We start from the raw sequence: 25,142 nt of genomic DNA, 5'->3' as shown, positions 1-25,142 counted from the left end.
TGCAGGGTGCATTCTCTGAGTGCCACATACCTCCCACATTGAACAGATACCACAGATTAATACGGATGAATGACGGAGCAGATGCCCGGTTTGTATGTCGACGGACCCCGCCCTGTATTAATGGAAGCCTCGGGTCTACTAAAGCCACGTCGGCTGAGAGAATGGGCTCGGCTGGAATTTGGAATGACCCTCTGCTTGTTGACTCCAACCAACTGCCATCAGGCTTAAAGTCGTGTACCACAACTATAAATTCCGGTGGAAATACAGTGATGAGTTTGTAAGTGGAGTGCATTAACTTTACTGAAAACAAGAGTGAGGATAATAAGGGGCCTTTTAAACTGTCATACAAGACATCAGTTTTCTTAGGCCGTGTTTACACTACGGCGGATATTTTGTTGAAACAACATTTTCCCCTCCGTTTTTTAAACAAATCTCTGTTCACACGAACTTCTTTTACAAAATATCTCAACTAAATGACTACAAACACTCGAACAAGCGTGCTGGGCCAGTAGGCGGCGATAAAGTCTACATCAACGATCCGTCAAATACCAGAGAAGAAGGTTGTGGCAGACGCCTGTGAATGATGGTAATGTGGTGCAGTAATTCTACATTTAGCTGAACAATGCTCAACAAATGTAGAGAAACCGTTATATAGCCGCCATTGTTACTGTTTCTTCTGGCGCATGATCATTTCACAAGCTGTGACTTCACAGCGTTTTTGGGACTTAGAACACTAGAATGACGATACAGGATTTGTCAAATTTTCATAAAACTTTGTGCAAGTACAAGTTCAAACCTGGAGTGTGTGTGTGTGTGTGTTTGCCTCTTCAAGGTTATAGAAGGAGGTTTTCTAAGTAGGTGGTAACACAGATGCAAAGTCATGCCAAAATTAATACTGACATTGCACCATACACACAACAGGTTTTGTTTCCCAAACGCTGGCTGTGGTGTGTGTGTGTGTGTGTGTGTGTGTGTGTGTGTGTGTGTGTGTGTGTGTGTGTGTGTGTGTGTGTGTGTGTGTGTGTGCACATAGAGGTAGGTCTTTGAAAGCCAGGATACTTTCTGTCTGGGCTGATATTGATGCTTCTTATTTCTTTATCAATAATCAAACTGATTTGTCCCGTCCTTGTCTGACAGAAGGGTTATCTCTGTTCCTTTTAAAAGCTCAAGCGTTTGTTCTCTTTCCTCACAAGATGCTGACCGACATATACACAAACGCAAACACACACACATCCTAACTCTACAGTTCTTTTTAATTAGCGGTGTCACCCCATGTTTTCAGCCCTGGTGTTCACAGTAAACAACTGCATTCTCGTTACTGCAATCACAGAAAACCATAACAACACTGTCCATTGTCAGTGTGGCAGAGGAACAGGTCTCCTCTTGCCCGTTGCTCTGAAAAACAGCTTAAAAATGTAAATGAGGGATTACTGAAATGGTCACATTCTCAGAGAGAGGGGCAGCTCCGTGAGCATCAGCACATGCCAGGCACAGGAAACAGCCAGGGCCTCCTGTGTGGAGTAGGAAAAGAAAAAAAACAACAAGACAACACACAGGACAAAGAGACGACACATCAAGACAGGACTGGGCAAGGACACAGAGGGATTGAAGAGTCGAGAGATAATAGACGGATAAGAGCACCGCACTGACAGCTCGACATGGCCCCAGGACTGCAGAGGCCTGTGAGAGAGCGGTGGAGGTGGACAGCCGCCTCTGGGGTGTTCACTGTACAGTAAATGAACTGCTAGGACACATGTGAAGGGATGCAAAGTGGACTGATTTATTGGGTCAGCTCCACTGAGGTATGCTTTGCTGCATTCCCGACACGCCTCTATCACTGACAGAGAGATTAGCAGGGGTCTCTTTCTCAGGGGATGTGCGAAGATAACACTGGTTAAAACTGGGGGGGGGGGGCCTTGTTCTAGCAGTATCGAGGAGCGGTGAGTGCTGCGTCCATGTCGATGATGGTTTTTAAAAAAGGAAGGAGCAGCTCCCTTTTTATTTTTTTCCAGGTGCTCAAAAAAGAAACTGGAAAGGAAACTGAGAAAGAAGAAGGGGCGCAGGAGCAGTGAAGAGAAGATTGTGATGGCTGTCTGGTTCAAAGGGTAGAGAGAAAGAGAGGCAGTGGTGGAGTGGTAAAGACTATGACATGCTTGGCATTCATGCTGGCACTTCTTCTGAAAAGCTGTTCCTGTGGTGTCTCTGGGTGGCGGACGACAGAAAGCAGTGAGGAATTAGTCGAGATTGACATTCACTCCTCGGTCTCGCACAGTGCTGCACCATGCATGTTGCTAAGACGGGGGGGGAGAAGGGAAGCCGCTGGGTGGGGAGGAGGTCGATCGATGAATCTCACCCTCCATCACCACTCTCGCTGGCTGATGATCCACAGGTAGAAAGATAGGGAGGTGACTGGCCCACACTGGTGGGGTTAAATAGTCCAGCTCTTCTTCTTTGTACAAAAGGAAATGGGTTAGAGAAGAAAGGAGAGGGTGGGATTGGGGGTATTGAGGGTTTGATTGAGATAGAATAGTAAATAGAGGAGGATGAATAAAAAGGACAAAGAGACAGAGAGAGAAAGAGAGAGAGATGTGAGGATGACAAGCACCAACCAATGGATTAGAACACCTCTGACCACACACCACATTCCTGGAAAGTAGAGAGGAACATTATGCATCAAAGAGGATTACACTTGTGGGAATTGGACATGAAACCGAAAAAATTGAGGGCTCATGGGAGAAAGAGTGAAAATTGTTTTTGAGTCCCTTCTCCTCCTCGTTCCCTTTCTTTTCCTCTGCGCTCCATTTTTTTTTGTCATGAGGATGAAATAGGATCTTGGAGAATTACATATATATCGTACCTCGCAGATTCAAAGGATCCCTTCGCAATTTGTATGAGGAGGTTCAAAGGTGGACAGGCATCGCCTTTTCAGAAACGAGGCAAAGACGAATTTCAGCCCCTCCCCTCTCTCTCCGTCTGCCCACCTATCCATCCAGCCACCTCTCCTCTGGCGCTGAGCTAACAACACCTATTGTTAAGTGACAGCAATATGATACAGCTACCTGTGACTGCTTTGCACGCTTCAAATCATTCAAGCGTGTTCCTATCGCAGGGTTGTGGTAATTTAAACCGAGAGGTTATGCAAGCCCAGTGCATTCTTTCTAACTCTGCCCAGTACTGAAACAGTTGTTGTGGACAAAGAGTCACAGTTGGTTTGAGAGGTTTCAGTGGCTGAGAATAAATATTCACCGACAGAATCACTTCACCAGTGCAGAGCATTCTATTGAAAGTTTGTTTGTATCTCAGTTGTTTGCATACGATAATGTAAAAGCATCAAAGTTAAAACCTCTGCCAAGAACGTTATGTTTTCATTGGTGTTTGTTTGTCATTTACAAGGATTACTCCAAAACATACTAAACCAATTTCCAATGATATTTTGTGGAGGGGTGGAGCATGACCCAAGTGAGAAACTTTTAAATTTCGGAGCAGATTGGGATAAACGGGATTATCCAGGATTTATTTTTTACTTTCTTTAACATGAAGAGAAAGGACTTTGGCAGAAGTATGTGTGCGCCTCTAGTCCTGATTTAAATTTGAGTTCTGATAAACGATTGATCCACATTTGATCAAGAAATTGAAATTAGACGGTTGTCAGGCGCACAAACAGACTGGGTTGGGGAGATGTTAGCCGTAGATCAAGGATTTATTTTGCGATATAGAGAACATTTCTCAAGGAATAATTCATGGTTCTTCTTGCAAAAATCTGACATATTTAGCGGACTGATATATATGAGTGTGCACAATTAAGTGAGGATCCAAATACAAATCTGGATCTAGCGAATTTAAATGTGGTTTCATAAGGGGACTGTGTCTTTACAGGGAAAATGTGACTTTATGTTTTGCATCAGGACTATCACCTCTCAGGGGGAAAATTAGGATGAGGTCTGTTCTTTCGACGAGATTCTGTTTCCTACTCCTTGCATGTTCTCTATAGATCAAATATTACTTCATACCACTTTAATGACCTTGTTTTAAAACAGAACATTGATCAAACAAACACAATTTGGAGCAATTAGATGACGGCGGAGAGAAAATACACAGTACGATGACATGCATGCGATACTTTAAATACTTGCAGCTGTTTGAGCACAGCCAGGAACACAAACAGTGACGGAGAGAGAGAGGGATCTGTTTCTAAACCAACATCTGTGTTGTAGCTGTCTACACAGACGCTGAATTAAATCCATGAGGAGATCAGTGGAAGTAACCATGAAATGACAGCGATGTAGCGTTACCAAGATCAAGCAGTTAAGGTTCCAGATATTACCCAATATTCTAAAAACAGATCTAGGATCAAACCATGCTACCACAGTCCGAGACGATCATACTTAAGGTGGTATTAATTATAGAGTTGGCTGACAAACAAGGAGCGAACAGAAGAAAAGCAGCATCTGGAGACGCTGTAGCTCGTTTCTTCTGATGTATGAGAGATTTTTCCTCCAGCAAGAGTATTTTAATAGTGTCTTAACAGCAGGTCAACTGCACCTAATTAAATCCACCTGCACGGAATAATCGTTGTAATAAAAGGATTGGATCAGCAGGGGAAGTGTGCGGCCAAATTGTTAAACAGATTATCCCGATAATGAGTTTATTTGTGCAGCGAGAGCGTGTTCATCTGTTGTCGCCGTGCTGCATGACAGATGCTTTTCTCATCAGTAACAAAGGTGAGGCACTTCTTCTTTTTCCCCCCAAATAAAAGGGATTCTTCAACTAGAGGTTGTTATTCTAATTTCTGTTGATTTTAATGTTGAAAAATAATGAGATTCATTAAAATCAAATCCTGTTCTTAATGTTCTGAAGTGATGAAAGTGAAATTAGCACAGAGGGGATCTTATTTGGCAGGTGGAAATTACTGGCACTAAAAGTACTGCAGATATGAAGTTACTGAAGTATTAATATTTTCCTAATGATACCGCCTCATAAATATGGCTTTTGTTCTGGAAGTGATTTAATCAATTCGGTATTTGCGGTGCTTGTTTTGTTGTAACACTCCTGTTTCCTCTGTGGTTTGTTTTTGCTCCGTACACACCGGTGTTCCCAAGGTGTTTAACACTTGTGTTAATCCTGATGCCTCCAGGGGTCATGCAACTGTCCACACCTCCCACTCAGAGCTAAAGGAATGTGCATACGTTGGTGTGTGTTTTCCCCAAAAAATGATCTGCAGATGGTAGTTTAACATTTCAATATTTTAATGATTTATGACCTCCGCCAAGGAAGTCATGCTTTTATCTGCATTTGTTTTTCTGTTATTTAGAAGGATTACATATGTTCTTTCTTCAAAGTACAGCAAAGAAGTGACTGTAGAGAGATTTAACCGATGCATGTTGTTGCTAATATGCTAATGATGCATCTTTAAAAGCAACATTTGAGTTTAATGAAAACTGAAATATGTTCAGAATAATGTAATAATAATGGGAAATGAAAACTAGTCATTTTAAGTATAATAACCTAAAGATGAATACATTGTTTTGCTGTGCATCCTGGTTACTGCTTGACTTTTAGCAGCATGGAGGTTAGAGAAGCAGCTCTGGGCATCTTACTTCTCCAGCTCCTGCAGTTGACTTGTCAAGATAAATGTGGGGCTCCGCAGGGACAGGATATTGGAATACTTGAAAACATTGGCCACCTGGCACATCAATAGTAAACCTCAAATCAATGTTTAACTGGGGCTGCATTTAAATGAGCAAATCTAATCTATGGCTCCTGAATAATTAAATTGGTTTTCATAGCGTGCAGCAGTTCAAAAGCAGAATCCAAGGTTATCTCCATCCTGAATAGGCTGAAGGGGCAAGTCCTCCATTCAAAGCGTACGTCAAAAACGGACGTCCTGAGCTTAATGGACAATCGTGCGTTGGATGGACACTCTAAAGTACAGTCTCATCTTGAAAAGGTCTGTGGTATCACATTTGTCAGATAAGTCCGTCTGAATGGTCGGCGGCAGCGTCTATTGTAGTTGGATATGGGACATGGATCCTTTTTCCTCTTCCCTTTGTTGCGGATTAAGACAAAGTCGAGCCGTCTGGCCAGGCAGACAGGAGCCACCTATAGCCTCGCAATGCATGATGAGTCATTTGGAACATTCCGGAAAGGATTTCAACACCCCCTCCATACCCCTCCCCATACCTCCCCCTTGTTTTTAATTACACACTATCCTATTCCTGTCTTAGGGCGTGAATTCCACAAGTATTCTCAAACTGCACGGATGCACGTCAACTTACCACTAACTGGGACGCTCTAGTGCTTTTCAACATGCCCAATCTGTCAATAATGAAAAAGCAGAAAGCTCAGGCATCTACACATAAACACACAAACACACACACACACACTCTTTCAATAACATCGGTTGCACTCAGCCGGTTGCACTCAGTTATCTCAGGTCAGTAATTGAGATGTTATCTTGAGAGGAGAGGATGCACTCCGGGCATCATTCAACACGGCCTCACCACTCATTTCCATTTGAGCTGAATCAGCGTTCTCTCTCTCCACCTCCTCCCCATTGTGATTAAAGAGTCTCACTTCTCTTGGCTGGTGGCGAACCAGCTTCTGCTCGATGAGTAAGTAGTAACTGTAATACGCTGGGTGTTGCCGCGGTGAAGATCGGACCACAATAAACATTGACGATCATCCTGCCGCTGCTCGATGCCTGCAGGGGGGCTCTCCTACAGTTTTCGTAAGAAAAACGTACATGTCAGCAGGCGTGTGTGGGCTGCTTCAGGAGTCATGATGTGCTCATTCTCTCTCTTTCTAAGAAGTGTTACACCACAACTCGCGTGTGTGCACAGGTTTTTTTAAATGCAGGTAAACCTACTAAAAAAAAAAACCTACTCATTTCCCGTAGCCAGTAGAGGAGTTTGCCTTCCGTTATTTTCTGCAGTGAGATATGTTCGACGTCATGAACGTGCTGGAAACTGAGAAGCTCTCTCGCCTCACTATCAGTGTCGGGTCTCGCACAATACGAAGAAAGAAATTGCTGTTGCACGTTGTTCCAAAGTCGAAAAAAACCTGATAAATACAATCACGGCAATTTATGTGTCAATGAGCGGAAGTTCAATGTGCGTCTTAACGTCGTAGAAAACGTGCAGCGTCAGCATCTAGACTGCCAAAATAAAGAAGAACTTTGCTCGTTCACCCAGGGGTCATGTTTCTGTCACGGCCGATCGGAGCCGATAAAAACCAGAGAGTCATGTGACCCAGCAGTGAATGCAGATTGTATCCAGTCCCATTGCAAACAAAAGCCAGAAGTTAGTGGTTATTAAAGGTTTTTTTTGACAAGTGGAAAACGAGCGTATGTTTCAGTTTTAGTGCACAATGACAGACAATGTCACACACGACGCTCACCTTGATTGCAGGTCTTGCCAGTGAAGCCCGGGTGGCACTTGCACTTATTGGGTCCCACGCAGTCTCCGTGCTTACAGCCCGGCTGGCACACAGCTGTTCAGAGAGGATTCAGAGAAGAGGAGACAGATCAGTGCAGCGCCCCGGCAGACGTCTTGTACCAGATCAGGATGATAAAGCACTTAATCCCACTGCGTCTTGACTTCCACAACCCCTCGGCTGTAAATGATCTGTTTACTCCACATTACAGCAATAAGACGGCGTGATGTAGGATATCGATCATTAAAGGAAATAACTCATATAGGAAATGTGTTTGTTTGTTTCTCCCCGTGTGACAGTGTTATTATCACTAACGATAATAGAGAAGCCATTTTCAGCTAACTAGATTTTTTTTTTCACATTGGGAAAGTTTGAATGTGCTCACTGATATTAAATCATTTTATTCCATGTGAGATTTTTTGACCTTTTAACACCAAGGAAACTTGGGATTTTTCCAGTTTTTAAATGCGGCACTGATATTTACACTGGCACACAGCCAACAGGAAATACTTAGGTGAATAATGTTTCCTCCTCAGACTGGAGACAAAACAATTAGAGCACCGAAATAGTAAATTATAATTAGTGCCTCCGTAAAGCGCTACCCTCACTTGGTATCCTGTGCGTGGAAGGTGATATTTTGAGCGAGTGCAGAGACGTGGTAGTTGCAGGAGCCGTACACAGCCTCAGTGACTCTCTGGGTTCTGTCTCAGTGAGCTGGAGGCCTGCCCTGCTTATCTGACTGTGCTTACTGCAGCCTGCTGCTGAGCATGTCTGATACATGGGGCCGCAGCCAAGTGTTACTAATTTTCATTAAAAGCTTCATTAATTCTGTCATAATACAGTGCAATCAGAGGACTTAATTATCACTGTGGTGGAGGACGCAGTGTGTGTGTGTGTGTGTGTGTGTGTGTGTGTGTGTGTGTGTGTGTGTGTGTGTGTGTGTGTGTGTCAGACAGAGGGAAAGAGAGAGAGTGATTGTGGTGGTGAGTGCTTATCACAGCAGCCAGTTTGTTGTGTAGTGAAAGGAGTGATGGTGAACTAAGTTTTATTTGTGGCAACACAGCTGCAGGCTATACTATATTGTTGTGTCAGCGCTGCCTTACATATTACAGCCAAACAACCTTCTTGGTAAATGACCTGTAAGAGGGAGGTTTTGTTTTTGCAGCCTCCTGTTTGTCAGCCTGACCTTTAGCAGCATTGCTCAAAAACAACATAATGGATTTCAGTTATAAATTGGTTCATGGTGCAAAAGACAAACAGATTAGTAAATGTTCAGACCCCAAATAGCACTACATTAAACATGTGAGGGGATGTGTTGTGTTGCTATGGAGGCTGTGTTGGGTTTGGGTGAGAAGAAGACAAATGATCCTCAAATGAAAAATGAGGAAGTCCATTATTAAACTGGAATTACCGCCCTGCTGCTGTATGTCTCTGCCAACTAGTTTCAGTCTGCATAATGTAGGCTACACTGTTTTCCAGACTCATTTCACCTTTGACCACTGAAATATAATCGGTTAATCTTTGAGTCCAAGTGACAACTGGTCAAAACTTGAAGAAATTCCCTGAGGGCAGACTAGAGATATCATGTTTAAGAGCTCAAAAACATGTTTTATGAGGAGACTGTGACCTTGACCTTTGACCACCAAACTCGAATCAGGCAATATGTGGATCTATGTGAACATGTGTGCCAAATTTGAAAGGATTCTTTCAATGCGTTCTTAAGATAATGTGTTCAGGAGGTCACAGCGATCTTGACCTTTGACCATGATAATCGAATCATCCATGAGTCTGAGAAGTTATTCTGTGTCCAAGGGGTAAAGGGTGAACTGGATTGTAACTGAGCCTGATCTTACTTTGGCGCGTGAATAGCTCCAACATAAAGCACTTTTAACAATGAGGTGACATATTCACATGGCACTTTTGCAGCTCTATATCAAATGAACTGTGCAGCCTTGGTGGGGATATCGCTCTCTAATGCTCTAATGTTTTTATAACTACAAATAATTTGGAGGCTGTTTTAACACATATTGACACACATCACATATTCACTTATATTAGGAAACCTATTGTACCTGAAGAATAAAGGGTTCTTTATGTATGAAATACACACAATCAGAATCAAGTTACAATCTCTGAAGTTTCCATTCGTACACATTCAGCTTGTGAGGGCCGCAGGGCTCTCCGGAGGAACAACTTCAGCTCCTTATGTTTCAGTCTCTAACACTGAATTCACAGGCAAAGCTATGAGATGAATCCTAGCCTCTCCTGGAGTAGATAACATCTCCAGACTCATTCCACTTTGTTGAGTGATGTAATGAAATAGGAGGAAAGTATTGTTGGCCGACTCTGTGAAGCCTGTGATATGAGCCAGGGTGTCAATGCAGTGGGCAAAGTTCACGTTAAAAATGGCCCAATTTGGCGAGGAACATGAAGAGAGTCGTACTTTTCTGGAGGCAGAAGATTGTTAGACCCCAGTGCGGTCAGATGATGAAAGGGAAGAAGCTACTGATGTTGTTCATTAGAGGATAGTCAAGTGGAGTGCTTTTTGTTTGTCTCCTACATGGGGAGGATTTGATTAGCAGGATCAGAGGGGGCCATCAACAGGCCGTGCCTCTGGGGGTATTTTTGAGCCTCTGGCCTGGCAGAGAGATCAGGAAAATGGCCAGTGTTCATTAAACACACCAAAGGAGACGGAGGACTAAAAATGGCCGTACCAGCTGGAAGGCCAAACATAGCACGTACGACCCTTGGTCCATGAACATCTTTAAAACACGCGGAGTGATGACACACTTTCACTCTGATTTACATCAGCCATTCCTCTGGACACGAGATGTCTGGTACCGATGCAGACTCTTTTGATTTATTGTCCATCTGTGAATATCTGACTGTAATTACAAAGGAAAGTATTATTTTTTTAATTGATACTGATACTGTGTATGAATCTTAATACCAGCTTAATGAAGTAAAATGGGAAAATCATTACATAGTTAAATACAAGTTGCATCAACTTACAATCCACTAATTAATCACACAAGGCTGCTTTCTAATGATTATTTAATTATGGGATGATTTTATGAAATGCAAATGTTCTCTTTGAAAATGCCAAATGAGTTCCCACAGACCGAGGTGATTTTTTGTCAGCTCAACAGTCCTGAACCCAACAACTGTTCAGTTTACACTCACACAAAAATTGAGAAAAGCAAACAATGCAGGGAATATTTGGCAATTTTAGCCACATTTCAACCTTTATAGCCCTCGGAACTTTTTTAAAGGAACTAGATTCTTGCAGACTGGTGTTCGCCTGTGTTTTCATCGCAGTCTAAAGACCAGAGGAGACCAGATAATGGGCCTGCTGACGAATTAACAACCGATGGCTACAACAAGTAGTTCCACTCCAGTCCACCAGGCTGGAGTAATGATGACTACAGCAAGGATTATGCTATACATAACAGTAAATATGGATTCAGAGCACTAGCAGCTAACGTACTTAACAAGTTTTTAAAAATGGGGGCTGAAATAAGCTCCACAAATCAGGTATGTTTAGCCCTATGAGCCCCACCTCAAAGGTTCCGGTACTTTCGCAAAGTACAACCCCCCCAACACGGACTTATTTGAGGGTAAATAGAAACTTAGTTTAGACACTGGTTCCTGCCATGGAAACACAAGAGTTCCTGCAAAAGGTTCAGAGTTCTGGAGCAAAGTTTCTGTGGTTGAAACGTGGCTTTAATTTAACAAATGATGAAAGATTGAAAACCAGAATTGTTGAGCTGATTAAATGGTCAATTAATCTCCCACCAGAGTCCTTCACCAGGTGACCCACAAAAAAGATGCATAATGGTAGAAAATATATTGAATTAACGGGTACGGGCATGGGTTGAAAATGAACTAAACGTGGATGGGCAGCAGGTAAGAGCTTAAGAATAGAATTTTTTTTCTGAAGGAATCTAAATTTAATGATTGAATTAAAATGATTGTGCCTTATTTTGAAGATTCAAATCACATGAAGCCAAGTCAACCACAAGGATTTGTTTGATTGTGAAAGCCTACGACAGCAAATTTGACCCATTCATTTCTGCGAACTGACAAGCCCATCAAAACGGATCACATGATGACAGAAATAGCCAGTGGTGAATACATTCCCAGTGGCTTTGCTGCTTGTAAAAAGTGCCAAAATGTACGAGCTTTTGATAGCCGCAAGCTAGCTCTGCATGTCACATTGACAGCTGCAGTTTACAGACACTTTACCATGAACACAACTCAACCACCTAAACGAGAGGACAAGGAGGCCGTGAGTACGACGGGTACAGCTGACAGGTCGGGTTGCGAGACATATGCTGACAGTTCCCGGGCAGGTCTGGATTTGACTTGGAGATGATTGCAGGTAACAGGACAAAGCTTTGCGGTTGTGGGCGGTTGCGGGTTTTGCAAAAATTAACACGTGCAGGACTTTGCAATCAATCAATCACAAAGTACAAAGTACACAGATAACAGAACAGTCGGACCTTTTGGTGCCTGAATTAGTTTGATTTTTGTTTGTATGGAGTGAAAAAATGCCACTGATCTGCCTGGTGGTGTCGTTCATGCTATTTAAGTGAAGTATGACGTTTTCATTCTCAACCCGACTAAACCCATCAAGATTTGAATGTGTTTAGAGCCTCGTTCGCACCGTGCAGATGGATTTATTATATATTGATGTATTAATTAAAAAACATTATGGATTTCAGCTTTGGGGGCTTCATTAGCATTCGAAGGGGGTCGAGAGGGGGTTGAATCTTAATAAGCCACTAAAGAACCGCAGCATAATTCATGTTAGACATGTCTTCAGGTGAAAGCAGGTCTGCCGAGTGTAAGCTGTTTGCATAGATCTGTGGCCAGAGGGAAGGCGGTGGTTCGCTGCCAAGGGGTGTGAGGTGTTGGGTGTGGAGCTGAGGGGGGGTGGGGGTGTTGGGTGGAGTGGGCTTGGCTCTATAAATAAGTGAGTGAGCGCAGGATTCAGAGGATGTGCCCCCCAGCAATACATGTCTAGCAAGATTATTTCAAGAAACATGTGGAGCTAACCTTGGGGCTGGCACCTTATCCCGACTACTCTGTGAGTTAAGGCGAAGAGAGCTGCAAAACAAATAGCCACACAAACAAAAGGTTGCAGGTGCTGTTTAGTCTTTGAGAGGGAAGAAACAAAATTAAACATGATGTTAGAGGGCAGAGCGGGTCTCTGTCACTGGGACAGGCAAACATTCCTGGAAAAAAAAAAGAAGAAAAACACACACTCGCACACACACTCTGGAGTTCTGGAGTCACACATATCCCCAGTTGCCTCAGGACTACATGTAAATTTTGAATGCGTTTACAATTGAGTTTTAATAATTGAAATGAAGTCTGACTGGACCCCGTGTCTGCGGGGGTGTTTTTCTCTCATTCTGGAAAATGTTAACTTCATATTCCATATCACTAACATCTAAATGGGGCTAAATAAAGTAGTTTCCCCTCACACTCGGCACAACAGTAAATACCACCATTATCATCCAAGGGGATCATGCTCCTGGTTTCTTCAATATAAAATAAATGCTCCAGATACCTGCCTTTACACTGGGGATCGGATTTTTAGATCACCACACTTTTCACTGCCTTTAAAGCCAGAATTGTATCAAATAATTCCACGCACGAGTCTTTTATTCCTGCAAACGTTCCCTCGACTTATTTTCTTTTGAGGAGCGACCCCTTCCATTTAGTTTTCACCTTATTACCTTAAAGAGATGAAAAGGCACACTTTTATCCGGGACTTTACAGCCCAGTGATCATGAAAGAAAGAGGGAGTTGACGAGGAAACCGCACAGACAATCACGATAAAGTGAATTACTTAAACTGAGGTATCGCTTCTATGCTTTCATCTCTCACTTGTTAGCTCACATTACCGATTCAGGAGTCCTGCCTTAATCCCGTCCATTGCGTCTGCAGAAACAAAGACTCCACACAATTACACTAAATCCTGCTCTCAGTGGATTTGTAAATTCAACGGGACCGAATTATACTGAGTGAACTATTTAATATGGAGGTGATATTCAACCCAGTTCCTTTACAATGGAGAGGAAATCAATGTCTTTCTACCTGTTTTAAGTCTATTATACAATAGTCTCTCGTCCTTTGAGACGTCCAGGTCAAGTCACAGGTCTTCCAGGTCTCAAACAACAACACTATATGTGGACATGTACTTTTCATGTAAATTAATGCACGTTTTTCATTCACTGCAGTTATGTAAATATTAGAAACAGGTTAATTGAGATAGACAGCTGGTGACCAGACTTTTTTTCAGCCAGTTGCCCAAAAAGCATTGCAGAGGAAGTCTTAACTTGGACACTTAAGTCACAGACTGTTCTTGTGAAAGATATTTTAAGTTCTGTTATGGGATCAAGGGCTAAATATCAGGACTTCTCCCTGCTTCTAAAAGATCAATGATAAAAATGTATTTCCTCAACATCCGCACATGGCAGCTATGATGTGAGTAATGCGTTGGAAAACGGTGGTTACACCAAATAAATGTAAGGTTTGTGGTAAATGGTTGTTTATAAAAAAAATGTTTATAAAAAAGAAACACAGATTTCTGACTCCCGCCTGAAAGCTGGAGACACTCTGAATCTACGACACCAACTTTTACAACCTTGGGTAAGTGTTATACTCGTATGTGAGGGTCCGCGAGGGTCTGCTAGAGTCCATTAGGGTCAGCATAATGTAAACCTCTGTGCAGAAGTCCATTTACCCACCAAATGGGTTGTGTCCACGAGGCCATCTATGCAACCACAATGCTTCAAGGGCACCAACTGCTCATGCATTGTGGGAACTGTTTGGGTTTTTTTTAATTTTAAGGTCGTGATCTTTTTACGTTATGATTTGGCCCTTGAACTGATTTGAATACCTTTTATTTTAGTTCATTCATCTTTTTGCCATGGAGCCATGTTGTAACCTTGTTTAGATAAGTGCTATACAAATAAAGTTATTATAATTATTCTTGCAAGCAAACTATAGGGAAGTAGAACAAGAATAACCTGACGTTCCCCAGTGTCCTTAACCCTGTACATTTCTGCAAGGACGTATAATAGAAGCTTTATTCTCATAAGGCACAAAACCGCCTGCACTGACATGAAATGTTGGCATGAGCATGAAGGGAGATGGAGAATTGTCCAATATGAACTTATTCAGACAAATGCTGGGCTGTATAATCATGATTCTTCAGTCAGGCTGTCCTACAGTCTTGAATTTTGAAGCAAAACCCCAAAACTGTTTGCTCTTTTCAAACATACATAAAATTAAAAGTAATACATTTTGTTAATAAAACTTGTTAATTTAACATTTGAATGAAATGTATTATTTTTTGTGTATAATATGATTCAAATCTTTTTACAACCACAAATTTTGTTTGATCTGACATCAAATGTAACAGATGATCAGAGGGAACCACTGGATATTAAGACTAGTGGAGGCAACTTGTTGATTAGACAGTTAATCATCCTCATCAAGAGAAATGGAAATTATTTTACTGTTATTGCACTGGAAACACAGTTAGAACGGCAATTGCTGAACAAATGTTCATAGAGTAAAATGTTCCTGATGGCAGCCGGTTAGAATAAGTAGCTTCAAGTGTGGCTCAGCCTGCCTGATGGCCTGTCAGAACATTATAAGTGGAGCTTGAGTCTACTATAAATCTAAAGCTCTGCTCTCTCTCTCTCTCTCTCTCTCCATCTGCCTGATTTTCTCACTTGTCTCCCTCTTCCCCTCTCTGCCAGCATCGTCTCTAACTCCTTACCTCTAAAGGTTTTCCCTTTCACCTCAGGATTTCTACTTTCTCCAGCTCTTAGTTCTTTCCTTCCCTCGCCCCCTCCTCGCGCTTTCAATTCCGGTAGCTTTTAAAAAAGTCAAGGTTGATCCATTTCTCATTCTTTGAGAGAAGCAGCACAAACTTATCGCTGAGCTCCGTGGCTGAGAGAGCCACAATCCTACGGCTCCGATCTAATCTCCTCTATCGCCACAGAAACTTAAACCTGAAATCTGTGACGACTGCATCCTCTCATACGCATACACACACACGTTTGTACAGCTGTCTTAGTGAGGACACATATTGGAATAATGCATTCCCTGGCCCCTTACCCTAATCATACAGACTAAATGCCTAACCCTAACCCTTAACCTAACATAAACCAAATTGTAAACCTAACCCTAAACAAAGTCTCAACCCCCAAACAATCCATTAAAGTGGGTCACAAAGTGAGGACCGGCCAAAAGGTCCTCACTTTCCCAAAATGTCCTCACTACGTAGGTTGTAGACTCAACTGGTCCTCACAAAGATAGCTGTACAAGAGCACACACACACACACACACACACACACACACACACACACACACACACACACACACACACACACACACACACACACACACACACACACACACACACACACACACACACTTCCCATGATTACAATCCACCTCCTACCTCTAAGGTTTAAATCAGCACCTAACTGACTTGATGGAATACTGATTGTAGTCTCAAGTGAGCAGATTTGAGCTGTGCACGCAGTCAGGAGCATTTAGAAGCATTAAGGCCGGCACTGATGCAACTCTCAGTTCAGATATTGTTTTGATGGAAAAAAAGAAGTAGCACCTTGATATGGTGGTTAAACTCAAAATTAGCTGATTTCTTTGGTTCAACACGGAACATGTGGGACTCCAGAACAACAAAGAAAACATGTTCACACACTGCTTCTTGGGTGGTTGCGAAATTTATGCAGATATTACTTTTATAATGTGACTGTGCTTGATTTGATATTATACTAATGCCAGCTGTGATGTGTTATCACTCCCAATATCTAAAGGCAAAGCAACGATTGCGATGCTAATGGAACTGTTACCAGGCTACAACATGTGCTCAGTGCTGTGGCATCAATGTTTAGGTTTTAAGTAGTTGAAATATCAGCACATGAATCACATCTTGCCTCATAAGCCTCTGTGATAATCATCGTCATCTATTTCGTCCTCGTCCAAAACCTACATCTATTCCACTTTGAAATCTTCTGAACATGGGGCGCTGTCAAGGCAGATAGCCCAGTACAGATGCACTGGGAGGAATTGGGCATTGAGACGGCTGACTCGTGCCAGGATTGCTGCTGAATCTGGCCCCATGTTCAGACAAACAGTATCAAATGATGCAATTGAGCTGTCAGAGGGAAACATAGCTGCTTTTGCTTATATCAGTCCAGCACAGACTGTGTGGATCAAGTGTCAAGGCCTGGTGAAAAGGTAGGTCTTTTCAAACAAGGCCGACTATTGCAAATAACACTCTAATTTCCAACCATGAAATCAACCCTTCCTCAAAGGTCTGTCCCATAAAACATTAGCATAACTTGTTTTTCTAACTCTGAGTGTATGTAAGAATAAAATTATCATATTTTGTGTCTAACAGACATGAAACCAGAGGTGGATGAAAAGCAGATTTGCCTTGCAAAGACCTTGGGGTAATCTGGAGGAGCTAAAGGAAATACAAAGCACCGGGGGCCATGAACTCAAGTAATGCTGTTTGTTTTCTCCAGGATAAAATAAGAAATAGTACAGTACACTCGAACATGAACAAAAAGATGGTATTCTGCCACTTCTGCGTGGAAATCAGAGTGAAAAATAGCTGCTAATACCAGCAAATTCAGCAAACTTTAGGATGCAGCAGCTCTGGACCCAACAAGCAGTGTGTGACATATTTTCGCACAAAAAAAAAATTAAATACAATGAGTTAAACAAAAGGTCAATTAAGGCATGGCATGATGAGTGTCAACACATAAAAACATAAATCATATTTGGCAATTTTAGCAATGAAAAACACAAAATGAGGATTAATGATTAAATATTAATAAACATTATTTTTACAAGCTATAACATGTAGCCCGAACCAACATGCACCCTTATGAACCTTTATAAGCCTTTTCCACAACAGGAACTTAACAGTCTGTAACCTGGAGCTTCCAATAACCCGAACTTTTATGAACTTGTAAGACTTTGGTGCTTAGTTCTGCCGTTTGTTTCCGCTGTGTTTAACAAAGAGGGATGACGTATCCTGGGATGTTTTAATTTTGTTTTACTTTAATATTGATACTTCAAGAAAGATGGAAACAGTGGAAAACACGAGGAAACAGAAAGTTAGACGGATCAAAATGTGGAAGCTACAGGTGTGAGGTTCCCTTGATTGTTGCATTTGGTTATTGCTATATTCTTGTGTTTGTTGTGGTCATCATCAGTGTTGCCATTTGTACAATAATGATCATATTTCTACGATAATTTTGCCCTCTGTACGATCAATAACACATGATGAACGATAATTGGATCATTTTGTGACACCTAGTATTATCAGTTGTAATCTGGATGGTGAAATATGGATCACATCTTCGTTTACGCATCTCTTCTCACGTGACGTCTTTCTAGCAAATAATGCATGTTGTGATAATGAACGTAAACATGGACCCCAACGTCTGTATTTGCGCATCTCTTCTCACGTTACCTCTTTTCGTGAGAAGAGATGCGTAAATACAGACGTATTTACGCATGTCCAGCTATTACTTCAGGTTGCAGTTTGTTTCATTTTCCTACGATGGAAAAGGCCTTTTTTGTGCTTCACCCACTTCCTCATGAAACCTCCACAGCAAAGCACCAGCTATACCATGACAGGCACCAAGCCATGCAGTGGGTGTGGCATTTGTGAGGCAACTGGCCAGTGAACCATGTTAATATATTCACACCTCCCCTGGTTAGGGTTACAGGAGAGCTTACACAATGTAAATATGTGGAAAATGTGATGTGTTCATGTTTCTTACAGTGTTACACACACATAGTGCTGTGATACTATAAGAAGTAAAGGACACATCCTCTGAGTGGCGCTGCTGAATGTATGAGTCGAGGTATGTAAACCTGACAACACTGTGGATTCTGTGCACACAGCCCCTGCTACGTTTCTTCATCTGTCAGTGTTAGCGAGCTGGTTTTTTTGCGATTTAATCATTTATAGTCCACCTGCAGCTACAGTCTATACCTCATTACTGCCACATGCAGCCGGTCCTCCATTCAACCGGCCATTACCATCAATCTGTAGTCAAAGACCTTCCCAGGTGTGATGCCCCATTAGCTTTATGTTTTTGTTGTGAGAACGTGGGTGTGTGTGTGTGTTTGTTTCCCTGAGCCTTTAGCATTACAGCGTCCCCTCTGTCTAATGGTGTCTGTGACCCCAGCTTGGAACCTCGCAACCTTGTTAGCCCCATTTGCCCCCCCAGCAGCAGCAGCAGCGGCAGGCATGGTGGCACTCACGCTGGCAGTGACCCCAGGAGCGGCGCGTCCATCCCCAGCAGCAGTCCACCCTGGCCCCGTATCGACACAGGCCATTGGATGAGGCCATCTGCCGTGGCCACCTGTGTGGGGATGACATAATTAGTTCACGGCCAATTAAAATGTCTCAGTGAAAAGCAGGGGTCTTTTCAAAGTGGTTTGGGGAGCGGCTTAAAAGTTTCCCCATGATTCATTTCATTCTTCTGCTGTACAGAGAAAAAAAAAAGAACATCAAGTGTAAACATGAAATGTTTTCTTTCTTTATGGATTTTATTTTTTGTTTGAGGATGGATGGTGGAGGCCACATGTTGTACAGATTGTAAATCCATATGAGTCAAGTTTTTCAATAGAGCCTTAATTCTGTCACATGTAATGTACACGAAAGAGAAAATAGGGCTACAATACAGTAAAGATATTTTTCTATTATCAGTAAATAGTCAAAACGTCCCATTACAGTTTTATTATTTCATTACAGGCTTGTGGAACAGATTAGAAGTCATTCACTGCCCGGTGCCCTTGAAAATACATATGTTAACTATCTCCATTTATTAGAGAGTATTTGTTACTAGAACCATACAATTTGACGACAGTGGAAGATAATATCTACCGTCCCTACAACAGAGAAAACTGCTTTGTATTAGTTTTATACAGACATAAATTATTTCCCCCAACACTGAAATTCCTCTTAGAGAAATTGCAGCTGGATGTTTTTGTTACACCATGTTCTATTCAGCTCAGAGCAAGAAATAGCTCCTTGGCAGACAGTGCATGTGGATTACCTTTTTATCTGTACCAAGGCTCACCACATATTTATAGAGAGAAAAGGGTGAAGGAATGAGTCCATTTAAGGATACTGATGAAAATCCGAGCTGCATACTTTGGGCACCAGGCTCTGTGATGTTACCTAAAATCTAGCAAATAATAAATGAATCTGAAGCGAGGAGAGACTGTGCGGGGTGACTTCTCCTACAGTACAATAAAGAAAACTATCTATCTCCTTAAGCGCTGAGACTACGCTTTCTCTTTATCTCTTTTTATCATTATAAAAGGTCTTGAGGACATGAGAGTTTTGCAGGGATCACTGAATAAGTCCAGTATATGAAAACTGAATGCCCTGAACTGACTATGCAGATTTGAAGCTTCACAGAGGTGCTGCAAACACTGTAATCCACTTCCAAAACAAAGAAGTTCTTCTTGAAATACTTCCTTTACACAAAAGAAGCCTTCTTGTGTGCCTGAATGTGAGAGTGAGGTTGACGCTCAGTATTCAAGGCACATCCTTTGCCGCTATCCCTGCCTAGTTAGTGTCTCTATGCCAAGATGAGGAAATGCTAATGCTTGCCCCCACTGCCAATCACCTCATTGGAAATAAACCCGATGGATGCTAAGTGAGAGTGGCAGATCCAGGGAAAATGTTTGTCTGCTGCCTGGCAAGCAGGGACGCAGTGAGGCAGGGACAGACTGCAAGCCGTAGGACAGGAAAGGAAAGGACACAATAGGAAAGGATGGGAAAGGAAAGGATATGGTATGATATGATACAATGCAAGACTATTCGATGAGAAAGGAAAGGAAAGGATGGGAAAGGAAAATACAGGAAAGGAAAGGATACGGTATGATACGATACATTAAAATACGATTCAATACGAAAGGAAAGGAAAGGAAAGGAAAGGAAAGAAAAAGAAAAGGATAGGAAGGGAAAGGAAGGGAAACAAGAGGAAAGGAAGCAATTTGATACAATACAATACATTACAATACGATACGATACGATAAGAAAGGAATGGATGGGAAAGGAAACATTGTAAAAGGAAAAGAAAGGATGGGATAGGAAAGGATAGAGAAAAAAGGAAAGGATACAATACGATAAGATCAGAAAGGAAACAATGGGAAAGGAAAGGAAAGGAAATAAAGGAAGGACGAAAGGACAGGGCATGACAGAAGAGGAAAGATGTTTATACTCAATATCTACACACACACACACATAGTAACCCACTGTCCCTCTATACTGTACACTAGTCACATAAAACAAATCAAGAACCTCTCTGCATGTGGCAAACGTCTCTTCACTTGGAGCTGACACATTCAGGAACATCTGACACCCTCCCATTTTTAGTGACATTTAAATCTGGTGACTGGAAGCTGATGTTCTCGTCCACACTCTTGAATTTATTCATTGGTGTGCATAAGGTAATTATCATCTCAGAGCACGGAGGCATCAAGTGGGAAGAGTTCATGCTGCTGTGGGTGCACCTGCTCCCATTCAACCGAACGGCCTCACATTCCTCTGAATAAACATATGACATTACTAAATGATCACCTCAGCCCCAGAAGAAAGCTTCACATGCCACCGCAGAATACAACAGCACATCGGCTACAGGACTCAGCGTTAAATGGTGTAAGGGAAATGCAACATTTTGATCATGCACAGTGTAATCATGTTCATTTCCCCTTCGATTGATTATGATTGAATCTTATACAATGTAAGCTTGATCATGCTGTATCCTGTACAACTGAATGAATGTTGGCCTGATTGCCTAAACTATGGCATTTCTGCTTTGATGTCATCAGAGGATCTTGACCTTTGGCTTAGAAACAACCTCAACCAGAGGGGGAGGAAGGAGCCAGACGCATAAAGAGAAAGAACAGCTTCCCATCGGCGTGCATATTACAAACCAACCTTTCTCTTGTGCACCATGCTCTGAGCATTAAAGTGTGACAATGCTGTAAGAGATTTGTGTCTCGTTCCTCTTTGTCAGAGTGCGATTGCAGAATTGCCACGACAATTGATATTTTCTCCAGGCAAGAACGTAATTGCTCATAAGTGTAGGTTTTCAGTTTTTTTCTTCACGTACTGGACTTGGATCTGCTTCCCGGGCATTCATAAGAGAAACTCTGCCATAGATGTATATAAACTTATACTAATAGTAGCTTCTCAGACAGGGATTAAATGGTGTTTATCACACAACTGGTTCCTTGATTTCTCCATCTAGAAATCCGCTTTCTTTTATTTGTGCAGAGGTTTTTGGTTGAATAGCAAATTGTCAGACTAACATGATTGTTGTTCAGCCACCTCTTCTTCTCTCAGCCCCTTGAAGTTTATCTGATGCCACAAGTTGCTTTGAAAATCACATCTAACGGCGTTTTTTGCCAGATGTTGTTTAGAGGCAGTGTTTGCAGCTAATTAGCTTCAACTTCATTTCACTTGCCAAAGTAGCTGTCTTGTTCCACTGGAGTAGTTATGAGATGGAAATATCCTTATTTCTATACCTATTGTTTAGTTCATCTATTTGCTGTCCAATCAAATAGCAATGAATCAAATAGCTGACTGACGGAGAGTTCATTTTATAAATGTGAGCACTTCAACATCAGCGTGATAAAAACTAACTAAAATGACAGAAACTGTCTTTGAAATTGTTTTATTTGATGTGTACTTTGACTTTTTAGTTTGGTCCATGTCCCTTCCAGTAACAAGGAGGAGGCAGGGTTTATGACCTATACTGCAGCTAGCCACCAGGGGGTGATCAAAAAGCTTTGGCTTCACTTTTGGGATGAAGAAGATGTCTATGATCCAAGACAACAGCAGGTGAACTTCGCTCAGGGAATTCTTTCTGTAGTTAGTCGGCACATTGAGAAAGATTAAAATTGACTACTAGTTACAACCATGTCTTTTTATACCCACTATATATCGAGGCAGTTGAAATGTTAAATCATTATTATTATCTAAACAGACAGAACAGGCTGCCTCATCGTGGAACCAAGAAAAAGTCAATGGCCTAACTTGGCATTGAAATATAAAGCAGGAGGAAATAATAATAATAATAGTAAATGTGGTAGAGTTAATATTTTTATTTTACCTAGAGGAGTTTAAAAAAAATGTATAAACGCATATTTCTGGTTTTCTCAACACGTGAGGGTTAAAAGGGCATGAGATATGACTGACTCAGAGCAGAGCAAGGGTTTGAACTCCTGAGGGCTCCCAGAGGACGGTGGGCGGGGGAGTGTCTGTGTGGAAACAGGAATCTCATGAGATGCAACAGACTCTGGGTTATTGAGTCAAACATTTTCTCACACAATAATACATTAACACACACACACACACACGCACACAGAGAGTGAATATGAAATCACGTTTCATGTTCTCAGCGCTTATTTCAGTCCTCTTCATGCAGAATTTAGCCTGTGGCAGTTGTGCACCGCAACACGCTCTCAACTTGAAACTGAGGATTTAATGTTATTTCTGAGATCGCAGTTTCATCACGTCAACACTGCAACTATGCCAAGTGCCTATTTTTCAGTTCTTGGAACAGTAAGTGTTTGAAAATTACAACTTATCTCAATCAACAAGGGAAGCTACGATGACACTGCACCAACAAAGGGGCTTTTTTTCAGCTGTAACGTGTCCCCAGTGATATTCCACTGAAAGGGAAGCCAATATATCAAATTGAAGTTTGTAAAACACCTGCAGTATATTTATTACCCTGAGGCTCAGAATAATCGTCCTAAATTGCACGACGCCTTGAGGGAACTCAGGCAGATAATTATCACCCTTCATGCACGCTGTGTGACACCTCTCTTCAGGCACAGCCAAGGTTCTTCCTGCAGAACCTGAGAGGTGGATATCCACAGTGGGGGAAACCATCCTTCATCCATTGTTTTACCACGGATATAGAGCTGGCCCATCTCCTCTGCCTGACAGTGAGGAGCAGTCCGTCCATCGCTCACCGGGGAGCAGTGTGGGGTGTAGCATGCTAATCAGAACTATGAAGGTACAGTCCTCATTCAGAGCGATGATAATTCAATCTATCAATCTATCATCCATGCATGAAGCCGTACTGACGCATGCAAAGCATGACAGCCGAACGGAGCTTTCTCACAAACACCCACGGATTTTGATTGCCTGACTTGTAGCATCTTGGGTGAGCGACGTGCTCCGACCTGCAGAGCTCAGCTGAAGATATGAGCCTGTGGAGTCAGAAGGTGTCTGCTGTCTTAATGAACCACTGCGGCTGCACCGCGCACTGCCGGATCTACTAGCAGGCTTCCAAGACTGCAAAAATGAATTAACACGCACAGCCCCGTGTGGGATATTGACCGATACAAGAGGTAAAGACTTGAACTGTGCAATCAGCTGGCCTGTTAAATCTAAATATTTCTTACAAGATGACACAGTGGAAGGTATTCACTGAATTGCCAGGAAGCTATTACACCAGTATGATGTAACACAGTGCAACAGCAGCCCGACAAAAGAATACCACTTGTGTGTTTCTAATGGAGGAATTTGTGTTTTGTGCCGTCATTTTGTGCCACTAAACATTTTCATTGCAATGATACCCAACAGGAGGGCATCATATTGGACTGCGCTCACCTCAATCACATATATGGTGCAGTAAAATCTTAGAAATATAGTTTAATGTAATATATTTTACAATTCATTAATTTGATATAGTCCACAGTTCCTTGCAGTAAGTTCTAACATAGGAAATAAAGCCAATGTCCCCTAAAACAAACAGCTGCCTGTTCAGTCAAACAACTCTTATAGGAGGATTTTTAAGTAATGAGATGTTTGGGATTTGTCAATGAATCACTATGTTGATTTACAACAATTTGGATTAACTGCTTTAGTAATTTTTCAAGTAAAATCACTAAACATTTGTTGGCTCACAGATTTGAGGATTTGCTGCCTTTCTCCGTAACTTAAGTCGTTTTCAGACATAAACTCAGAAAAATGTTCAGACAATTGGGTCCAGACTTTCTCCGGAATTCGCCCTTTCAAGAACACAGAAGCAGATTGTCCTGATAAGACGCGTTCACCACAACAGGAAGTGCGTTCAGGTGAGGAGTGGCGTCTGGGTATAGAGCATCATGCAGGATGCAGGACGTGTAATATCAAATACTTGTGTTTCCTAAACATCAACACTGGCATCGGCCCTTATCGTCAAAAGGTCTCGAATCTTCTTCATCATCTTTGTCTTCCACGTGTATGACACCTCTTTTTCAACCTGAGATATAAATATTCTTTTTATTCTTCTCGTGTGTGGTGAAGTTTCTGTATATTTTCCTGCTCTCACATGGGCTCACTTTGAGATTCTCTGGAGTTTGTACTAGGGCTGGCAGGAACAACACCAGAGAATGATGAGAGCAACTGACGTGGATGTTTGCGTTCTCACATCCAGCACCTCTTGATAATTTCAGGAGAATATGTGGAGTTCAGTGTATTTGGAACCTGACGTGCACCTTCCCAAAAATGTATCTATGCGTTGAGAGCTTTGATTTGTCCACTTGGTCCGACAGACTCGCCGCCATTTTTGAAATTGCGATGAAGGAACAAACATCGACGACGCTCTTTCTTTTTGTCGTTGCTG

The 25,142-nt window shown here is 42.0% G+C and overlaps 1 protein-coding gene across 4 annotated transcripts in view; it reads right to left on the bottom strand.

Moving 5' to 3' along the window:
- The window catches only part of npnta (nephronectin a), a 54,433-nt gene that overhangs the window by 25,803 nt on the left and 3,488 nt on the right, over positions 1–25,142 (bottom strand). The window contains exons 2-5 of one of the 4 annotated variants that reach the window (XM_035145608.2): positions 18,766–18,866; positions 12,490–12,540; positions 7,396–7,488; positions 2,354–2,449 (exon numbers count right to left, since the gene is read on the bottom strand). In XM_035145608.2, the coding sequence (XP_035001499.2) occupies positions 2,354–2,449; positions 7,396–7,488; positions 12,490–12,540; positions 18,766–18,866 (341 nt within the window). The remainder of the gene's footprint in view (positions 1–2,353; positions 2,450–7,395; positions 7,489–12,489; positions 12,541–18,765; positions 18,867–25,142) is intronic. The other 3 variants (XM_035145618.2, XM_035145627.2, XM_035145636.2) reach the window with 3 other exon arrangements.

The sequence above is a fragment of the Hippoglossus stenolepis genome, chromosome 2, assembly GCF_022539355.2.
Source record: "Hippoglossus stenolepis isolate QCI-W04-F060 chromosome 2, HSTE1.2, whole genome shotgun sequence".
In the NCBI taxonomy this organism is placed as follows: domain Eukaryota; kingdom Metazoa; phylum Chordata; class Actinopteri; order Pleuronectiformes; family Pleuronectidae; genus Hippoglossus; species Hippoglossus stenolepis.
This window is presented reverse-complemented; position numbering and strand designations above follow the sequence as displayed.